At 38.4% G+C, this 14,719-nt stretch overlaps 1 protein-coding gene across 1 annotated transcript in view; it reads left to right on the top strand.

Moving 5' to 3' along the window:
* Window positions 1-3,024: 3,024 nt before the first annotated feature.
* Window positions 3,025-14,719, top strand: part of LOC130868491 (fibronectin type III domain containing protein 3C1-like) — a 35,372-nt gene continuing 23,677 nt past the window's right edge. The window contains exons 1-7 of the mRNA XM_057760690.1: window positions 3,025-3,136; window positions 5,964-6,040; window positions 7,734-7,890; window positions 7,948-8,052; window positions 10,570-11,289; window positions 12,652-12,707; window positions 13,027-13,169. Of these exons, the coding sequence (XP_057616673.1) occupies window positions 3,025-3,136; window positions 5,964-6,040; window positions 7,734-7,890; window positions 7,948-8,052; window positions 10,570-11,289; window positions 12,652-12,707; window positions 13,027-13,169 (1,370 nt within the window). The remainder of the gene's footprint in view (window positions 3,137-5,963; window positions 6,041-7,733; window positions 7,891-7,947; window positions 8,053-10,569; window positions 11,290-12,651; window positions 12,708-13,026; window positions 13,170-14,719) is intronic.

The raw sequence follows: 14,719 nt of genomic DNA, 5'->3' as shown, positions 1-14,719 counted from the left end.
CAGAGCCATTTTCAAATTAAATGGAAGGCTTGTACCCCTAAGTGAAAAAGGATTTTGCTTAGTAGCCTAGAGACCACACTGGAAGTAAATTTGTTAGTAGTGGGAAAGCCTCTACCCAACATTTGAAAGTGTCAACTCCAACTACTACCAGGAAGTAATTGACATGGCTTTTTGGTGTATGAACTGAACCATACATAGATGTGTTTGAAAAGGTGGGGGTCCTAATAGTAGCTCATGAAGAGACTTTATGACAGATGTTACACTGTTTACAGAGATCCTGTAAGTACTCTTTCATATGAAGGTGAAATGAACACGTTTACTAAGGACATTTCAGAGGGGAAAGTGGCCTCTTTCTAGGGTGAAGAAAAGGGTTTTCAGTTGAGGAGGAGGTACTAGGTTGTTAAGATACTAGTAGGCTTCTCAAAGGTTGGCTTTAGTGGATCTGAGCTGTTCAAATGCTATGATAAGTTTGAAAAGGTGAGAAGAAAAGTCAAAGGGGAAAGACAGTAGGGCACATCCTAGCCCCTGGCCAGCCAGCAGACCCAGGATTAGGCAGTCTTTTCCCCAAAGTGGAACATTTGGCAATGGGGCTGCTTCTAGGACACAGGATGCATTTCCTGGTAATAACAAGGTGTCTTTTGAAGTAAGGAAACACTACACTCTCCAAGTTGGAGCGCTTGAATGAATATGTCATAAGTATATTTAGAGTGAGCATAGATGCTAACTGTGCTATATCTAGCCAGGTTTGGAACCATAATGAGTGCAAAGAACTCAGCCTACTGAAAATTAGTCTGATAAAGGAGAGGGCCGGCCTCTGCCACCAGCTGGGGGAAGCAGTCAAGATCATCATGGTACCCCGTGGTACCAGTTAAGATAACAATCTCAAATTATTATCATAGGTAGCATAATAAGGGCCTTCCCTGAGAAAACTACCTTCAATGAACCAATCCAAAGATCTAGGAACGGGAAGTGGTAAAAAATCCTAATGAGCCTTCCATTGTCCTAGAGTAATTGTGAAGTATTGGGCTACAAAAAGGAAGTTATCTGTATTTGAGAGCAGAGTAGCTAGGGTTGAGTGGAGGGCAGGGCTGGAGAGAAAGTGCAGGTTAGAAAAGGGTGGTGTAACAAGACTGGGAGCAAAAGGAGGAAGTGCAGGAGAGTGAAAGATGGCTACTCATGTTGCACACGCGTAAGAGGAAAAAAAAGATGTTGAAGGGAAAGTAACTTTGAAGAGTCTAGGGATGAACAGGATGGCAGTTTCTAGAACATTGTGGCATAAGGGGCTATGTTGATATATACTTCAATTTGTTTAGAGAAATACTGGTTGGGCTTGAAGAACTAAGACCTGGTTAAGATCACTATAGAGGTAAAGGTAAAGAAAGGTCAGGAGGGGTGGGGAGCCCAAGGGCAGAAGTTCCTGAGGGCCTGTTTCAGGATGATAAGACCTCTGAGTGTATCTGGAGTGGAAACCAGGTGACCATGAGATCATCTTTGAATGCCGCATAAAAAGGTTGGGAGAGGCGCACAACGCTGGAGACCTGTAGCAGGAAGTAGTCTCTGAGACTTCAGACTGCAACAAGGGCTCTCACAGTCTTAGGAACTGGCATCGAGTCCACAACAGTTCTACTATGTCATACAGTAGAATGTTGTCGGAAGACGAGAATACTTGGGAGGAGAAAGAGGGAGAATGGGAGCAAGAGAGAGGAGAGAAGACAGAACAGGAACAGAGTGCCCTTGAAGAACTTTTCCCAAGTGATAGGAGCCATCACCAAATCTCCGTGGAGAATAATCCAGGTAAGTCTCTGAGCGAAGTTAGACTCGGGGATGATCCATGTGAACGGAGAAAGTTCCAAGATTTGCTAGAGGATAATAGTGAAGAAGGCAACTTTGAGTCCAAGACTAAAAACAGAATTGATGCCTGGGGGATCTGTTAGAAAATAGTAGAAGGGCCAGACAGTGGTGTCCAATGCCTTTCATTACAGCATTCAGGAGGCAAAGACAGCTGGATCTCTGTGAGTTTGAGGCCAGCCTGGTCTACAGAGCAAGTTCCAGGTCAGGCAGGACTGTTTCACAGAGAAACCCTGTCTCAAAAAAACACACAAAAAAATAGAATAAAATAAAAAATAAATAGTAGAAGGTTGGGGTATACGTGAGTATATTAAGAACTGTCTAAAGGTCTTGTACAAGGCGATAGGGACATTGGGCTTTCAAACAGCAGGAACAGGCATGTTGTTGTTTGGGAAATTGTGGACATGAGGATATTCACAAAGAGGTAAGAAGTGATGGGTTTAAGTCCCTGCCGCCTGGCAGAGGAAAATGGATGCTTCAGAATTGAGATAAATCAAGAAGGAAGTCTGAGAGAAATGAGCTCCAGGTGATGGTGTTGGGCAAATATCACGTGGCCTGTGTCCTATATAATTGGGCTGATTTTAGAGACAAAAACAGGATTGAGGGATGTGAGGGAGTCACCCTCAGGTGCCGTCTAACACAGAAGGATAAATTGAAGATAATTTGATAGTCAAGAAATACATAGTACCGATGCAAGTTTATGAAGCAAGCCCCCTCCTAATAGAGGAAATAGACAGTGGGGTAAGATGAGAAATGAGTGCATAAGACTTAAAAGTAAAAAATGAATGGGGTATGAAATAGAGGAAATAGAGTATGAAATAGAGGAAATGGGCAGTGGGGTAAGATGAGAAATGAGTGCATAAGACTTAGGTTATAGAAGGAAAAAATGAATGGGGTATGAAATGTGGAATCTCAGCTTGGGCTTTCATGCTAGTGACAGAAAGTATGCTCTTGTGGCTAGGAGGGCAGTGTAGAGGAGTTAGACAACAGAAGCATTCTCCATTTTATTACCTTGTGCCAACCCTCAGAGAGCAAGGCACTGGGCTCAAGAGCAACTGGTTGAGCTACCGGATGGGAGATGGTTTGGGAGGAAGAATCAGCAGAAGCTCTAAAGGTGGAATCTCCAAGGGAGAATGAAGGGGGTAGATTCTTTCAAGAGAAATTGGGTAGGGGAAAATGACTGACACAGGAAAAGACATTGAGGAGGCAGAAAGATTGTACATTGAGAGCTTCCTGCCTCTTTCTGGTTCTCGTCCTAAAGTGATCAAGGTCCCTGAGAGTTTATCAAGTCAGATGGCCATTCACCACGGAAAGATGTTGTTCAATTTACATTGGTGCCAGGCCATTTCCTGGGTTATATTTCACTCTTAATGTCCCAATTAAGAGAGGTTAGACAAACAATACCTTAAAGGGGATGTTGAAGGTATTTGGAGAAAATTTGGAAACCTGAGGTGGTGATGAGAGCCCAGGATGTTCTGAAGACACTGGACCATTGTGTGCCTATTACCTATAGGACATTGTCTGGAGAGGTCATAAAAATAAATTACAGGCATCCCAGTAACAATTCCTTGACCTCTCAATCTGGGCAGTACCCCAGTTCTTCTCCTAGTCACCTTGAGAGAGAATCAAACAGAAAGGGTCACTCAACAATGCAAGTAGAGAGCAAGATGGTTCCACAGTGCCACAGATGCTAAAGACGTTAAAGAAGAGAATATAAAAGGAAGTGATGGAGAGAAGGGGGGGAGAAAAGGAGAGAGGAGAGGAGAGGAGAGGAGAGGAGAGGGGAGGGGAGGGGAGGGGAGGGGAGGGGAGGGGAGGAGAGGAGAGGGGAGGAGAGGAAGGGAGAAAAGGAGAGGGAGGGAGAGCTATACTACCCAGAGGCCAGAGAGGGTCGGAGAGGGGCTAAATATTACAGAGGGTTTTGAGTATCCAGCAGGGAGTAACCCCCTGACCAGGACCCAATAACCTACAAAGTTGGCAACCATCTTTTCAGTCTGAGGCCAAAGTTGAAAGAAAGGAGGGAAGTAGCACGGGGAAAAAAAAACAAACACTCTCCAAGATAGAGACCAGGAACAGCTACCACTCTCAGCTGCTTCCTGAGATACAAAATGATCCTCACTCTGAAGAGGTAAATTCACAGCTGTGTGGGCAGATAGAAAAGGAAACGGGAGATATTTTGGAAGGGTGAGGAGAGCTGGAGAGAAGGAGTTTGGTATATATATATAGTGTGTGTGTGTATATATATATACATATATATGATCAAAGAAAATATGCTGCAAAGATAGAAATGCAGCAAGAAAATTCTGAAAGAATCACCACTTGAAAGAGAATAATAGTTTTTTAAAAGGAAAGTTATTCTTATTTCATGTAATTTGTGTGGGATCACTTCTGAATAGACTAGTAAGCATCTATTTTGTTAAGTAATATACTTTGTAGCACCAACTTTCATTCATGAGACTGACATTTGGGCTGAGGTTCCTCAGAAGTTATACTCAAAGAGGTCTGTTTGCTCTTGCAGAGGGCCCAGGTTTATTTCCCAGTGGCCCACAAAGCGGCCCACAACCATTGTAACTCAGATTCCAGTGGATCCAGGCATCCCATGGATCCAGTGGATCTGTTCTGCTCAGGTACCAGGCCAACACATGGCCTGCATACATACATGAAGTTAAACACCCATATACACAAAATAAAACTAAATCATGGTTAAAAGAAGTTGGAGACTAAATGTTTATCTAAGACAGCTCAAGTCACTGATGTGACGTTCTGATTGGTCAGTCTGATTTTGAAAGTGGGGGGAATTTCTATTTTTATCTTGTCGGGCTTTTTGTCTCTGAACTTGTGTCTCCAGAGTTTCTGAAAATATCATCTAAGGAAGGATTTTAAATGGTTGGTATGTAATGTTCATCATGAACCCACACAAATTACCATTCAAGGGTCTTAAAACCACATGTATTCTTACAACTAAATACTAATGGTAAAAATTGTAAATAGCCAGGTGGTGGTGCATGCCTTTAATCCCAGCACTTGGGAAGCAGAAACAGGCAGATATCTCTTGAGTTGCAGGCCTGCCTAGTCTACAAAAGAATTACAGGACAGCAAGGGCTGTGACACAGCGAAACCTTTTCTCAAACAATAAAGAAAACACAGATAGCCCAAAGAAAGAAGACACATAAGTATCTGTAATAAAATTTTCAGCTGCAATGCAAATGTGTGGTTGAGATATTAAAAATTGTGGTATAAAAGTGCAGCATCACATGTATAGTTCTAAGCTCTTCTTTATACTAGGTCATTTCCTAAAAACTGTTCACCTTTTTAGTTTTTGAGATTTCTTTATTTTTATGTTATGTGTATGAGTGTTTTACCTGCATGGATGTCTGTGCACCACGTGCGTGCAGTGCTCGTGGGCATCAGTAGTGAGCATTAGATGCCCTGGAACTGGAGTTAACCAAAGGCTGTGAGTCATCACGTGGGAGCTGGGAATGAAACCTAGATCCTCTGGAAAATAAGTGAGTGTCCTTACCCACTGAGCCATCCCTCAAGGCCCCTAGTTCACTTTTGTAATTATTTCCTTTCTTTTGAGATCATACTATAACTACGTCATTCCCCCTATCCTTCCCTCCCTCCAAACTATCCTATATACCCTCCTAGCTCTCTTACAGGCCGCTTTCTCATTGACACGTGTTATACACATATATGTCTGTATATTCACTTTAATATTATTGGAAGGAAGCCCTAAAATAAAAATTCCTTTCATTTTATTAGGCAATATCACTGCAAGAAATTATTTTATGATGCAGAGAAAAACTTTAGGCAATATAACCATGCTAAGTGAGAGAACACTAGCAGAAAGCTGATAGCTCATTTTCATTCACAGTGAGCTTGCCAACATTTTTTAGAAGACGTAATTTACAAGTCCTCATGATGTTCTTTAATGATATTCCATTGGTTAAAATTAATTTCCAGTGATTCTTCAATACTTTGGCAATGGGTTTTGTGAATATGCGACAATATCCTTTCAAAGTGGCTATTGTTGAAGCTCAGTGCTGATTTTCACTATGCAAAGTTAACTGGGTTTTGTAATGGACTTTGTTTAAACTTCATTAATAATTTTCTAGGACCAGAAGACATACCCCTGATAGCTCCAAACAGTAATTTGCCACCAGTATACCTTCCTCCAGGTTACACATCTCAGGTATGCTAATGTGGTTTTTATTTGGTGTCTAGCACTATATTATCATCTAATATTTTTGCTATGCCAGTGTGCGAAAACAGATTTTCAGAAATATTTATTTATTTACTTTATTGTTGTCATTTCTTTCAATTTTGCTTTTAAATAAATCTTTAACTGTAATTATTTCAAGTGATTGGCTTTAACCAAGCCTCCCTTAGATTGCCTCATAAGCGATACCTCATTGTTTACTGAATTTACATCAAGGAATATTTAATAATCTTCCCTTGCTTTGTAGAGTTTGCTAATTAACCTTAAGTACCATTATAATTCTCACAGTAATGGCGTCTGAAAACGTACAATCTTTGGTCCTTAAAATGACATGGTATTTTCAACTCAGTAGTGTTTCATTCTTAAAGGCCTAAGAAAAACTTTTAAGAAATTCCTCATACAATTATTTGTGCACCTAAAATGAGAAGATGGATAACACTCCATAAGAATAAGAAAAGAAAATAGAATAAGAAAAGAATAAGAATAAGAAAATATCCAATGGTCTTGAAAATATACACTTGAGAAGATGTCTTGTTATACTTTCTCAAAGCCTTTGCTTCATGGCTTATTTGTGTATATTGCATGGTGGTGTAGATGCAAAACATGCCAAAGGAGTCAATATAGTGTATTTTAATTCTAAACAAAATTACTTGTAAGAAATTGCCTAATCAGAGGGGAGGAGGTGAAAATTTGTAATGATAATAATAATAAATTGCCTAATCAAAATATGAGAGCACCTGTGCTTGCATTCAGCATTTTACTTTGAATACTTCAATAAGTAAATTCTTTAATTTATCAGACAGATTTATTTTTACAACTTTGGAATGATATATGAATCATGTACATAATATTCCTTATAGTGCTGTTTATATTCACAAAGAGGTTTGAAAATGAACACATGCTTATAAATGAGTGACTACAACCTATGAGGATAATGAAGCACTTTAAGCAAAAAATGGGAAAATAGAAATGGTTCTGGTGTGTAGACCTTTGATCACAGCACTTGGGAGGCAGAGGCAGGCAGATCTCTGTGAGTTCAAAACCAGCCTCGTCTACATAGTGACGTCCAGGACAACCAGAGCTACATAATGAAAGACTGTCTCGAAAGGGACGGAGGGGATAATTATAAACCAATACAAAAAGTCTTCAAAGGTATATTGTTAAATAAAAAAGGAAAGTACAGAATAGGAATAATACTACTGTGATAGAATAAGAAGAAAAAAAAGCAAATTTTCGAAGTGTTCTTAATAAATTCACAATAGTTTCCAGTTGTAAAGCATTGAGAAAGTGAGGATTAGAATAGGTACTTTTAAATTATATGGTACACTTTAAGGCTTTGAAGTGTGCCAGAAATTACTTCCTTTAAACAGAAAGTTACCTGCAGCCAAGAATGGTGGTGTACACCTTTAATCTCAGTACTCAGGAAGCAGAGGCAGGTGAATCTCTGTGAGTTTAAAGTCAGCCTGGTCTATGCAGTGAGTTCCAGAAACTTCATAATGAGCTCCTGTCTCAAAAGAAAGCAAGATACATGCGGAAAAAAAGAATGATCTTGCCTTCTAAATTATTGATCCTTGATGTTATAGCTTGCCAAATTAACAAGATATGGTATAAATCAGAAACGTAATGATTTCTGTGGATTTTAATATGATTCTGTCTTGTGTTTTAGGTGGAGGAAGAAATTGTGCCTCAGACACTTGACTACCACATGCCCCTGACTGCTCCTGCTCAGCAGCTCTCACCCTTCATAGCACCGCCACCGCTGACATTCCCTCAGGCCTCTCAGCTTATGTATCCCCCCGTTCATGGGGAATTCCCAATGCCTTATTTCCAAGGAGCCTCTCAGCTTATGTATCCCCCAGTTCACGGGGAATTCCCAATACCTTACTTCCAAGAAGCTGCTCCGCAGCAGATGCCACCACCTCCAGCACTACCACCACCACCTCTGCGACCATCACCAGCAACATTTATATACCAGGAGCATCATGGTAATATGTGCTTTCCTTCTTTTGAGATTTTGATTCTTTTTAAGTGTACAAAGAGTCCACCTGAACCCTGTGCACTGCGTGTATATACTGCCAAACCCAGTAGAGGGCATCATATGTCCTGGGACTGGCACTAACAGGCACTTGTTAGCTACTGTATGGGGGCTGGGAACTGAACCCAGATCACCAGTGCTCTTAACCTTTATGCCATCTCTCCACCCCAGTATGCACTCTTCTCTTTTCTTTCGTTTTTAATTTTATTTTAAATAACTGCTTTCCATTATATATACCAATCCTACTTCTCACTTCCTCCCCTCCTCCCATTCCTTCCTCCTACCCCCACCCCACCCCTCATCCACTCCTCAGAGAGGGTAAGGCACATTGCTTTGAGGAAGGTCTGAGGCCCTCCCTACTATATCTAGTCTGAGTAAGGAAGCTCTCCAAAAAGAATGAGTTCCAAAAAGTCAGTACAAGCAGTAGGAACAAATCCTGGCCCCTCTACCAGTGGCCCCAAAGCCTGCTCCAGCCATAAAACTGTCACCCACATTCAGAGGACCTACTTTCGTCCTGTGCTGGTTACTTTATCTCTGGCCAAAGTTGATGAGCTCCCATTAGTTCAGGTGAACTGTTTCAGTGGATGTCCCAATCATGGTCTTGACTTCTTTGCTCATATTCTTACTGCTCCTACTCTTCAACTGGACTTGGGGAGCTCAGCCCACTGCTCCACTATGTCTCTCAGCCTCTGCTTCCATCATTTGCTGGATGAAGGCTCTATGGTGACATTTAAGATAGTTATCAGTCTGACCACAGGACAAGGCTAGTTCAGGCACCCCCTCCATTATTGCTCAGGGTCTTATCTGGGGTCATACTTGTGGATTCCTGGGAATTTCTCTAGGGCCAGATTTCTTGCTAGCCCCATAATGGCTCCCTCAATCAAGATATCTCTTTCCTTGCTCTCCATCTCTGTCCTCCTCCCATCTTGACTGTCCCATTCCCTCAAGTTCTCCTCACATTCTATCCTCCTCCTTCCCTTTTTCCCTCCCCTCTACCCCACCCCCAGGCTCCCAATTTTTCCAGGATACTTTGTCTATTTCCCCTTACCAGGGGAAATTTATATGTTTCACATAGGTTCTCCTTGTTATTTAGTTTTCTGGGGTCATGGACTATAAGCTTGTTATCATTTGCTTTACAGCAAGAATCCACTTATGAGTGAGTACATACCTTGCTCATCTCTCTGGGTCTGGGTTAACTCACTCAGGATGGTTTTTCTAGTTCCATTCTTTTGCATGAAAATTCCAAAATGCTATTTTTTTGCCACTGAGTAGTACTCCATTGTGTAAATGTATCACATTTTCTTTATCCATGTTTCGGTTGAGGGGCATCTAGGTTATTTTCAGGTTCTGGCTATTACAAATAATGTTGTTATTAACACTGTTGAGCAAATGTCCATGTAGTATGATTGAGCATCCTTTGGGTATATGACCAACAGTGATATTGTTGGGTCCTAAGACAGGTTGATTCCCAATTTTCTAGAAACTGCCATACTGATTTCCCAAGCAGTAGTACCACGTGAAACTAGACATGGTGGTGTTTGTGTACAAGCTCAACATCCTGGAGGTAGAAGCAGGAGGATTAGAATTTAAAGGTCATCTATGCTGGAATTTGAGGCCTGCCTAGGAAATTTGATTTTTGTCTCAAAATCATAAGGAGGCAGAGCAGGGGAAGGAGGAGGAAGGAAAAAAAGGAGTATCTCAAAAATAAAGAAGAGCAGGAGTGGGAGAGGAAAGAAATGGGAAGGTAAGGAGGTAAATATGGGCAAAGTACATCATATAGTTGTATTAAAATGTTTTCATGGAATCCATCAGTACACTATAATGAATAGGTGTCATTTGAAACAGAAAATTTTATAAAAGTGGAAAAATATGAAGGATTTTCTGTTTGTTAAAAGCAAACAGATTTGGACAGTTATTAAAGTTGAAAATAGTAGAAGATAATAGCATTTCCTTCAATGATTATATATCACGCATATATCTTAGGGCTAATGATGATCCATAGACCAAATCTTTATAATGCCTAAAGTTTATGGTCTTAGGTAATATACTCATGAATCTTTATTTTTATTAACATTATTTTGCTTCTATATAGCATGGATTTGTGGTACATATTTTTCTATAAATTCAGATTGAAAATTATTTAAAAAAATCCTTGACTATTAATGCTATCTATTGGGAATACAAAAGGACCTGGAGAATTGTCACCACAATCATAAGACCTGAAGATTTGAAAATGAAGTTATTATCTACAAAAATACCGTATTTGCTCATACTTTCCATGCCTATCAGTTTATCATAAAAACATATACATAAAACATTTACATAAAAACTGAATATTTGGATTGAAGCAAAGTAAAAAAAAATTAAGTAAAGCGTGATTTATCAGTGTTCTTTTGATGTTTAAGTGGAAGAAAGAACTTGAAAGATATGGTTATTATGATTACTGAACATTATCACATCTTTTCAGAAACCTATCATGGAAGAGCACATCATGACAAATTTCATAAAAGAAATGTTAAAATGTCAAAGAAGAAAATGAAAGATCGCCGATTTGGTGAACAGAAGACTAGCTCTATGTTTAATGACACTCCTTTGCTTCTAAACAAAACCAATGACATGTCTGGTACTTCTAGTCCTCTTTGTCCTTACACTGTGGAGGATACTCCTCCAGACATTAACACTGATAACAATACTTCAAGCACTTGCTCTCTGAATACTGTCTTAAGTACTTGCATCATTGACAATACTCCAAAAACCTACATTGCCGACAGTCTTCCAGACATTAACACTACTGACACAATCACTAGTTCCTCTGAACATACCCCTAGCACTTCTACCTCAAACGCTACTCTTTGCTCTGACATCATTAATAGTGGTCCAGGTCCTTCCAGAATTGCTCATGATCCAGTCACCTCTGATGGAACTCAACAGTCATCAAATACCGAGACTACTCCAAGCTTTATTTCTGAGACTGATCACAACATTTTCGTCTCTGAAAATGCTCATGTCCCCTCGTCAATTAATAATGTGTTCAGACCTTCTGGTGCTGCCAGCATTTCCAATAATACCAGGGCTTATACTGAAGATAATCATGGAAAGAGAGAGAATAACGTGGAAGGTGAAGACAATAAGCAGATATCAGATGAAAAACAAAGGAAGAATCAGTCGACAAATGCAGTACTAAAAGGTAAACCCAGGAATTCGGTACTGTTGTCATTGAGTATTCAAGTCAACTATTTTGGGCTCACAGTGCATTTTTAAATACATTTCTACTATACATACTTATTTATTTAGTCTGTGTATGTATGTGAACAAGGGAGGATTAGAGGACCCAAAAATGAAGTTTTGTTGTCAATGAGCAATGAATACTCAAGTCAAATATGTTGGACTCTCAATGCATTTTTAAATAAATTTCTATTAGACATCATTATTTATTTAGCTGGTGTATGTATGTGAATGAGGGATATCAGAGGTAACTCATAGGAGTTTATTTTCTTCTTTCAACTATGCAGGTCCCTGGACCAAATCCAGGTCATAAAGCTTGGTGGAAAGCACCATTATTCTCTAATGTCACCTTGCCAGCCCATTTTAAATATTAACATACTATTATCCGCTTCTGCTTCCTCTGAGCCTGATGATATGTGTACCTCCATGGTTTTATAATTTATTTTTAATTTATTATTAGCTGACAAATAATAACTACATATTTATAAAGTACAGTGTGATTCACAAACATGTAATCTATAAATATAAAGTAGAACTAGTAAGTAAAACTAATTAACCCCTGTCATCTCACTTACCAATCAGGAATTTTATGTTACAACATTTGAAATGTATGTGTTTTATATTGCAATATAACTAGAGTCATCCTCCCATGCAATAGCTCTCAGAAATCTATTTCTCTCATATGAAAGTTTCTTCCCATTGTTCAGCATCTATCCATTCTCTAACTTCAACCACACTCCTGCTAATGTTTCCTTCACTCTACAAAATTCTCCATATAAGTGAGATCATGCTGTATTTATTTTTCTGGACTTGACTTATCTCATTTAGTATAATGTCTTTTGGGCTTAATTAGGCTGCCTCTTAAAATCATGAAAAATGTGAGAAAGCATCTAGGTGGAGAGATTGTATAGTATCCGAAAGGCCCTGGATTAAATTCCCATCAACATACATATACACACACAAATACCTAGTTTAAAAGGCATCTTCTTGCAAAATTTGCATATCCTTGAATGCTTTTCTGGTTGTCTTCTAATGAAACAATGCAAATTTCAATCCTACTTAGTCTGTCTGATTTTACTTAAATTGAGGTATGTTGTAATATCCTGCTGAGTTTAACACATATTTTTGATCAAATTCTTGTTTTAGTGTTTAGTGTAAGTTGTCATTAGGTCTTTGTAATTTTCATTGTGCTGATGTATTTGAAAGGTGATAAAAGACCTAACTTTTTATCCTGTTTTTGCCAATATATTATTATTATTATTATTATTATTATTATTATTATTATTATTATTATTGTTTGAGGTGGGATTTTTCTTAATTTTAGAAAATAATACAGAATACAGAGCACAGCCCTGCTGCTCCAACCTTGAAAAGCCTGTGGTAAGTAACTAAACTGAAGATTTTGTGTTCTTTTTACCTTTTCTTTCTTGATCCTGCACAATCACTGTCATGTTTTCTTTAATAGAAGATTTATTTGAAGCATTTACTGTGTTAAATTTTCATAATCTCCTTCAGCAATGCAATAATAATCAATGCAGCACCATTAAACAGAAAATTAATGGCTAATTATTTAATCTGAGTATTTCAGCTCCTAATATTAGAGTTATACCTAATATCAATTAAGACTGAAGAAAAAGACTGTATTCAAAATTACACATTATGATTTTTAAGTATATTCCTTGCATTTCTATCATTTTAGATTTCTAATATCCAAACAAGATCTGCTACTGTTTCATGGAATCTGAACAGTACTGAAAAATGTGATCATATTAATTCTCCTGTGACATTTGAATTGGCACTGTCTAGCGATGGTAAAAATGAAATCTACAAAAGCATGTATAAGTAAGTCTTTTTAATTACTTTGTGTTATTCACTTCAAGTATATTGTATAAGCATATAATCATTGTGCCCCAACTTATCCCTAGGCTAAATTCTTTTTTTTTCCTTGATTCTTCCATTAGACAGGGTTAGTTTTTAGCTTAGTTTTTTTCTAAAAGTTGGTTTTCAAAAAAATCAAAAAAGCTCATTAGATTGAAGATCTTATTTAAATATCAGATCATCCATTTTCATCTACAGGCTTCCTGGTATACAAATTTGAACTTTAGGAGGATAAAAAAGTGAACCTCCAATTCCTCCTCATTTTTCAATTGGTACAATTTAGGAGAAAGGAGCTCCATGTGATGCTGTCATAGGGTAAACAAGTGAGATAGTTTACATGGCAGTGAAAATTCAAGCCCTGGATCTTTAATTAAGCTCTGGGAGCTAGTTATAAAAAGGAGTCTGTTAAAATAGCAAGATAAATTGAGGGGTGTGGCTCAGAAGATTGATCCAGGACTATAGAGAATACATTAGAAGATAACATGTGCACAACCAGATGTTCTAAACAGCAGTCAGCCTGAATGAAGATGCAACAGACAGAAACAAGGAAGGAAAGACATTCAGATAGAGAGAAAGGGACAATCTTATACCCACTGTTTAGCTTTGGTAGTAAATAAGCCAGAGATGGTGTACAATACTTTGAAAATCATATTAGATAATTTTATTTTCTAAAACTCTGTTTGGCCAGATACTCAAGGTAAAAATAGGAATTTATGTAGTTTCATTAATTTGATAATTATCATGCAAAATTATGAGATTTAAGAATCACAACCCACAATCCTCTATACTGGGTAAGAGACAGGGAAATGCAAAATTAACTTGCATGGAAATCTATTTCTGGCATGTCATGCACTTTACACACATCACTAGTTCAGTACAACATCCCTTCATGATAAAGGTCTTGAAGAGAGCAGGGACACAAGGAACATACCTAAACATAATAAAGGCAATATACTGCAAGCCAACAGCTAACACCAAATATATGTGGAGGTTGCTCGTTTGTTCCTGGATGCCTAGACCCAAAATAATGACACAGAAACTATACTAATTACAACATGTCTTGGCCAATAACGTAGGCATATTGCTAGCTAACTCTTATATGTTAAATTAACCCAAATTTTCCATTTTTTATACTTTACCTCGGGGCTCATGGTTTATCAGTAAGGTTCTAGGGCCTCTGTCTCTTTTGGCACCTCCATGGCATCTCTCTGACTCCACATTCTTTTCTCCTCTAGCTCGGCTTAGAATTCCCACATTACTCTATTCTGCACTGCAAAAGCCACAAAGCAGATTCTTTATTAACCAATGATAATAAAACATATTCACAGCATACAGAGAGGAATCCCACATCACCTCCCCTTTTCTGTCTAAATAAAAAGGAATGTTTTAACTTTAACATAATAAAATTACATACAACAAAACAACTATCAAGTAAGAATTACAATTGCAATATTTATATATACTTTATCTTTTATCATAACTAAGGAAAATTATAATTTGATCTATTCTTCAAC

The sequence above is a fragment of the Chionomys nivalis genome, chromosome X (assembly GCF_950005125.1).
Source record: "Chionomys nivalis chromosome X, mChiNiv1.1, whole genome shotgun sequence".
Taxonomy (NCBI): Eukaryota; Metazoa; Chordata; class Mammalia; order Rodentia; family Cricetidae; genus Chionomys; species Chionomys nivalis.
This window is presented reverse-complemented; position numbering and strand designations above follow the sequence as displayed.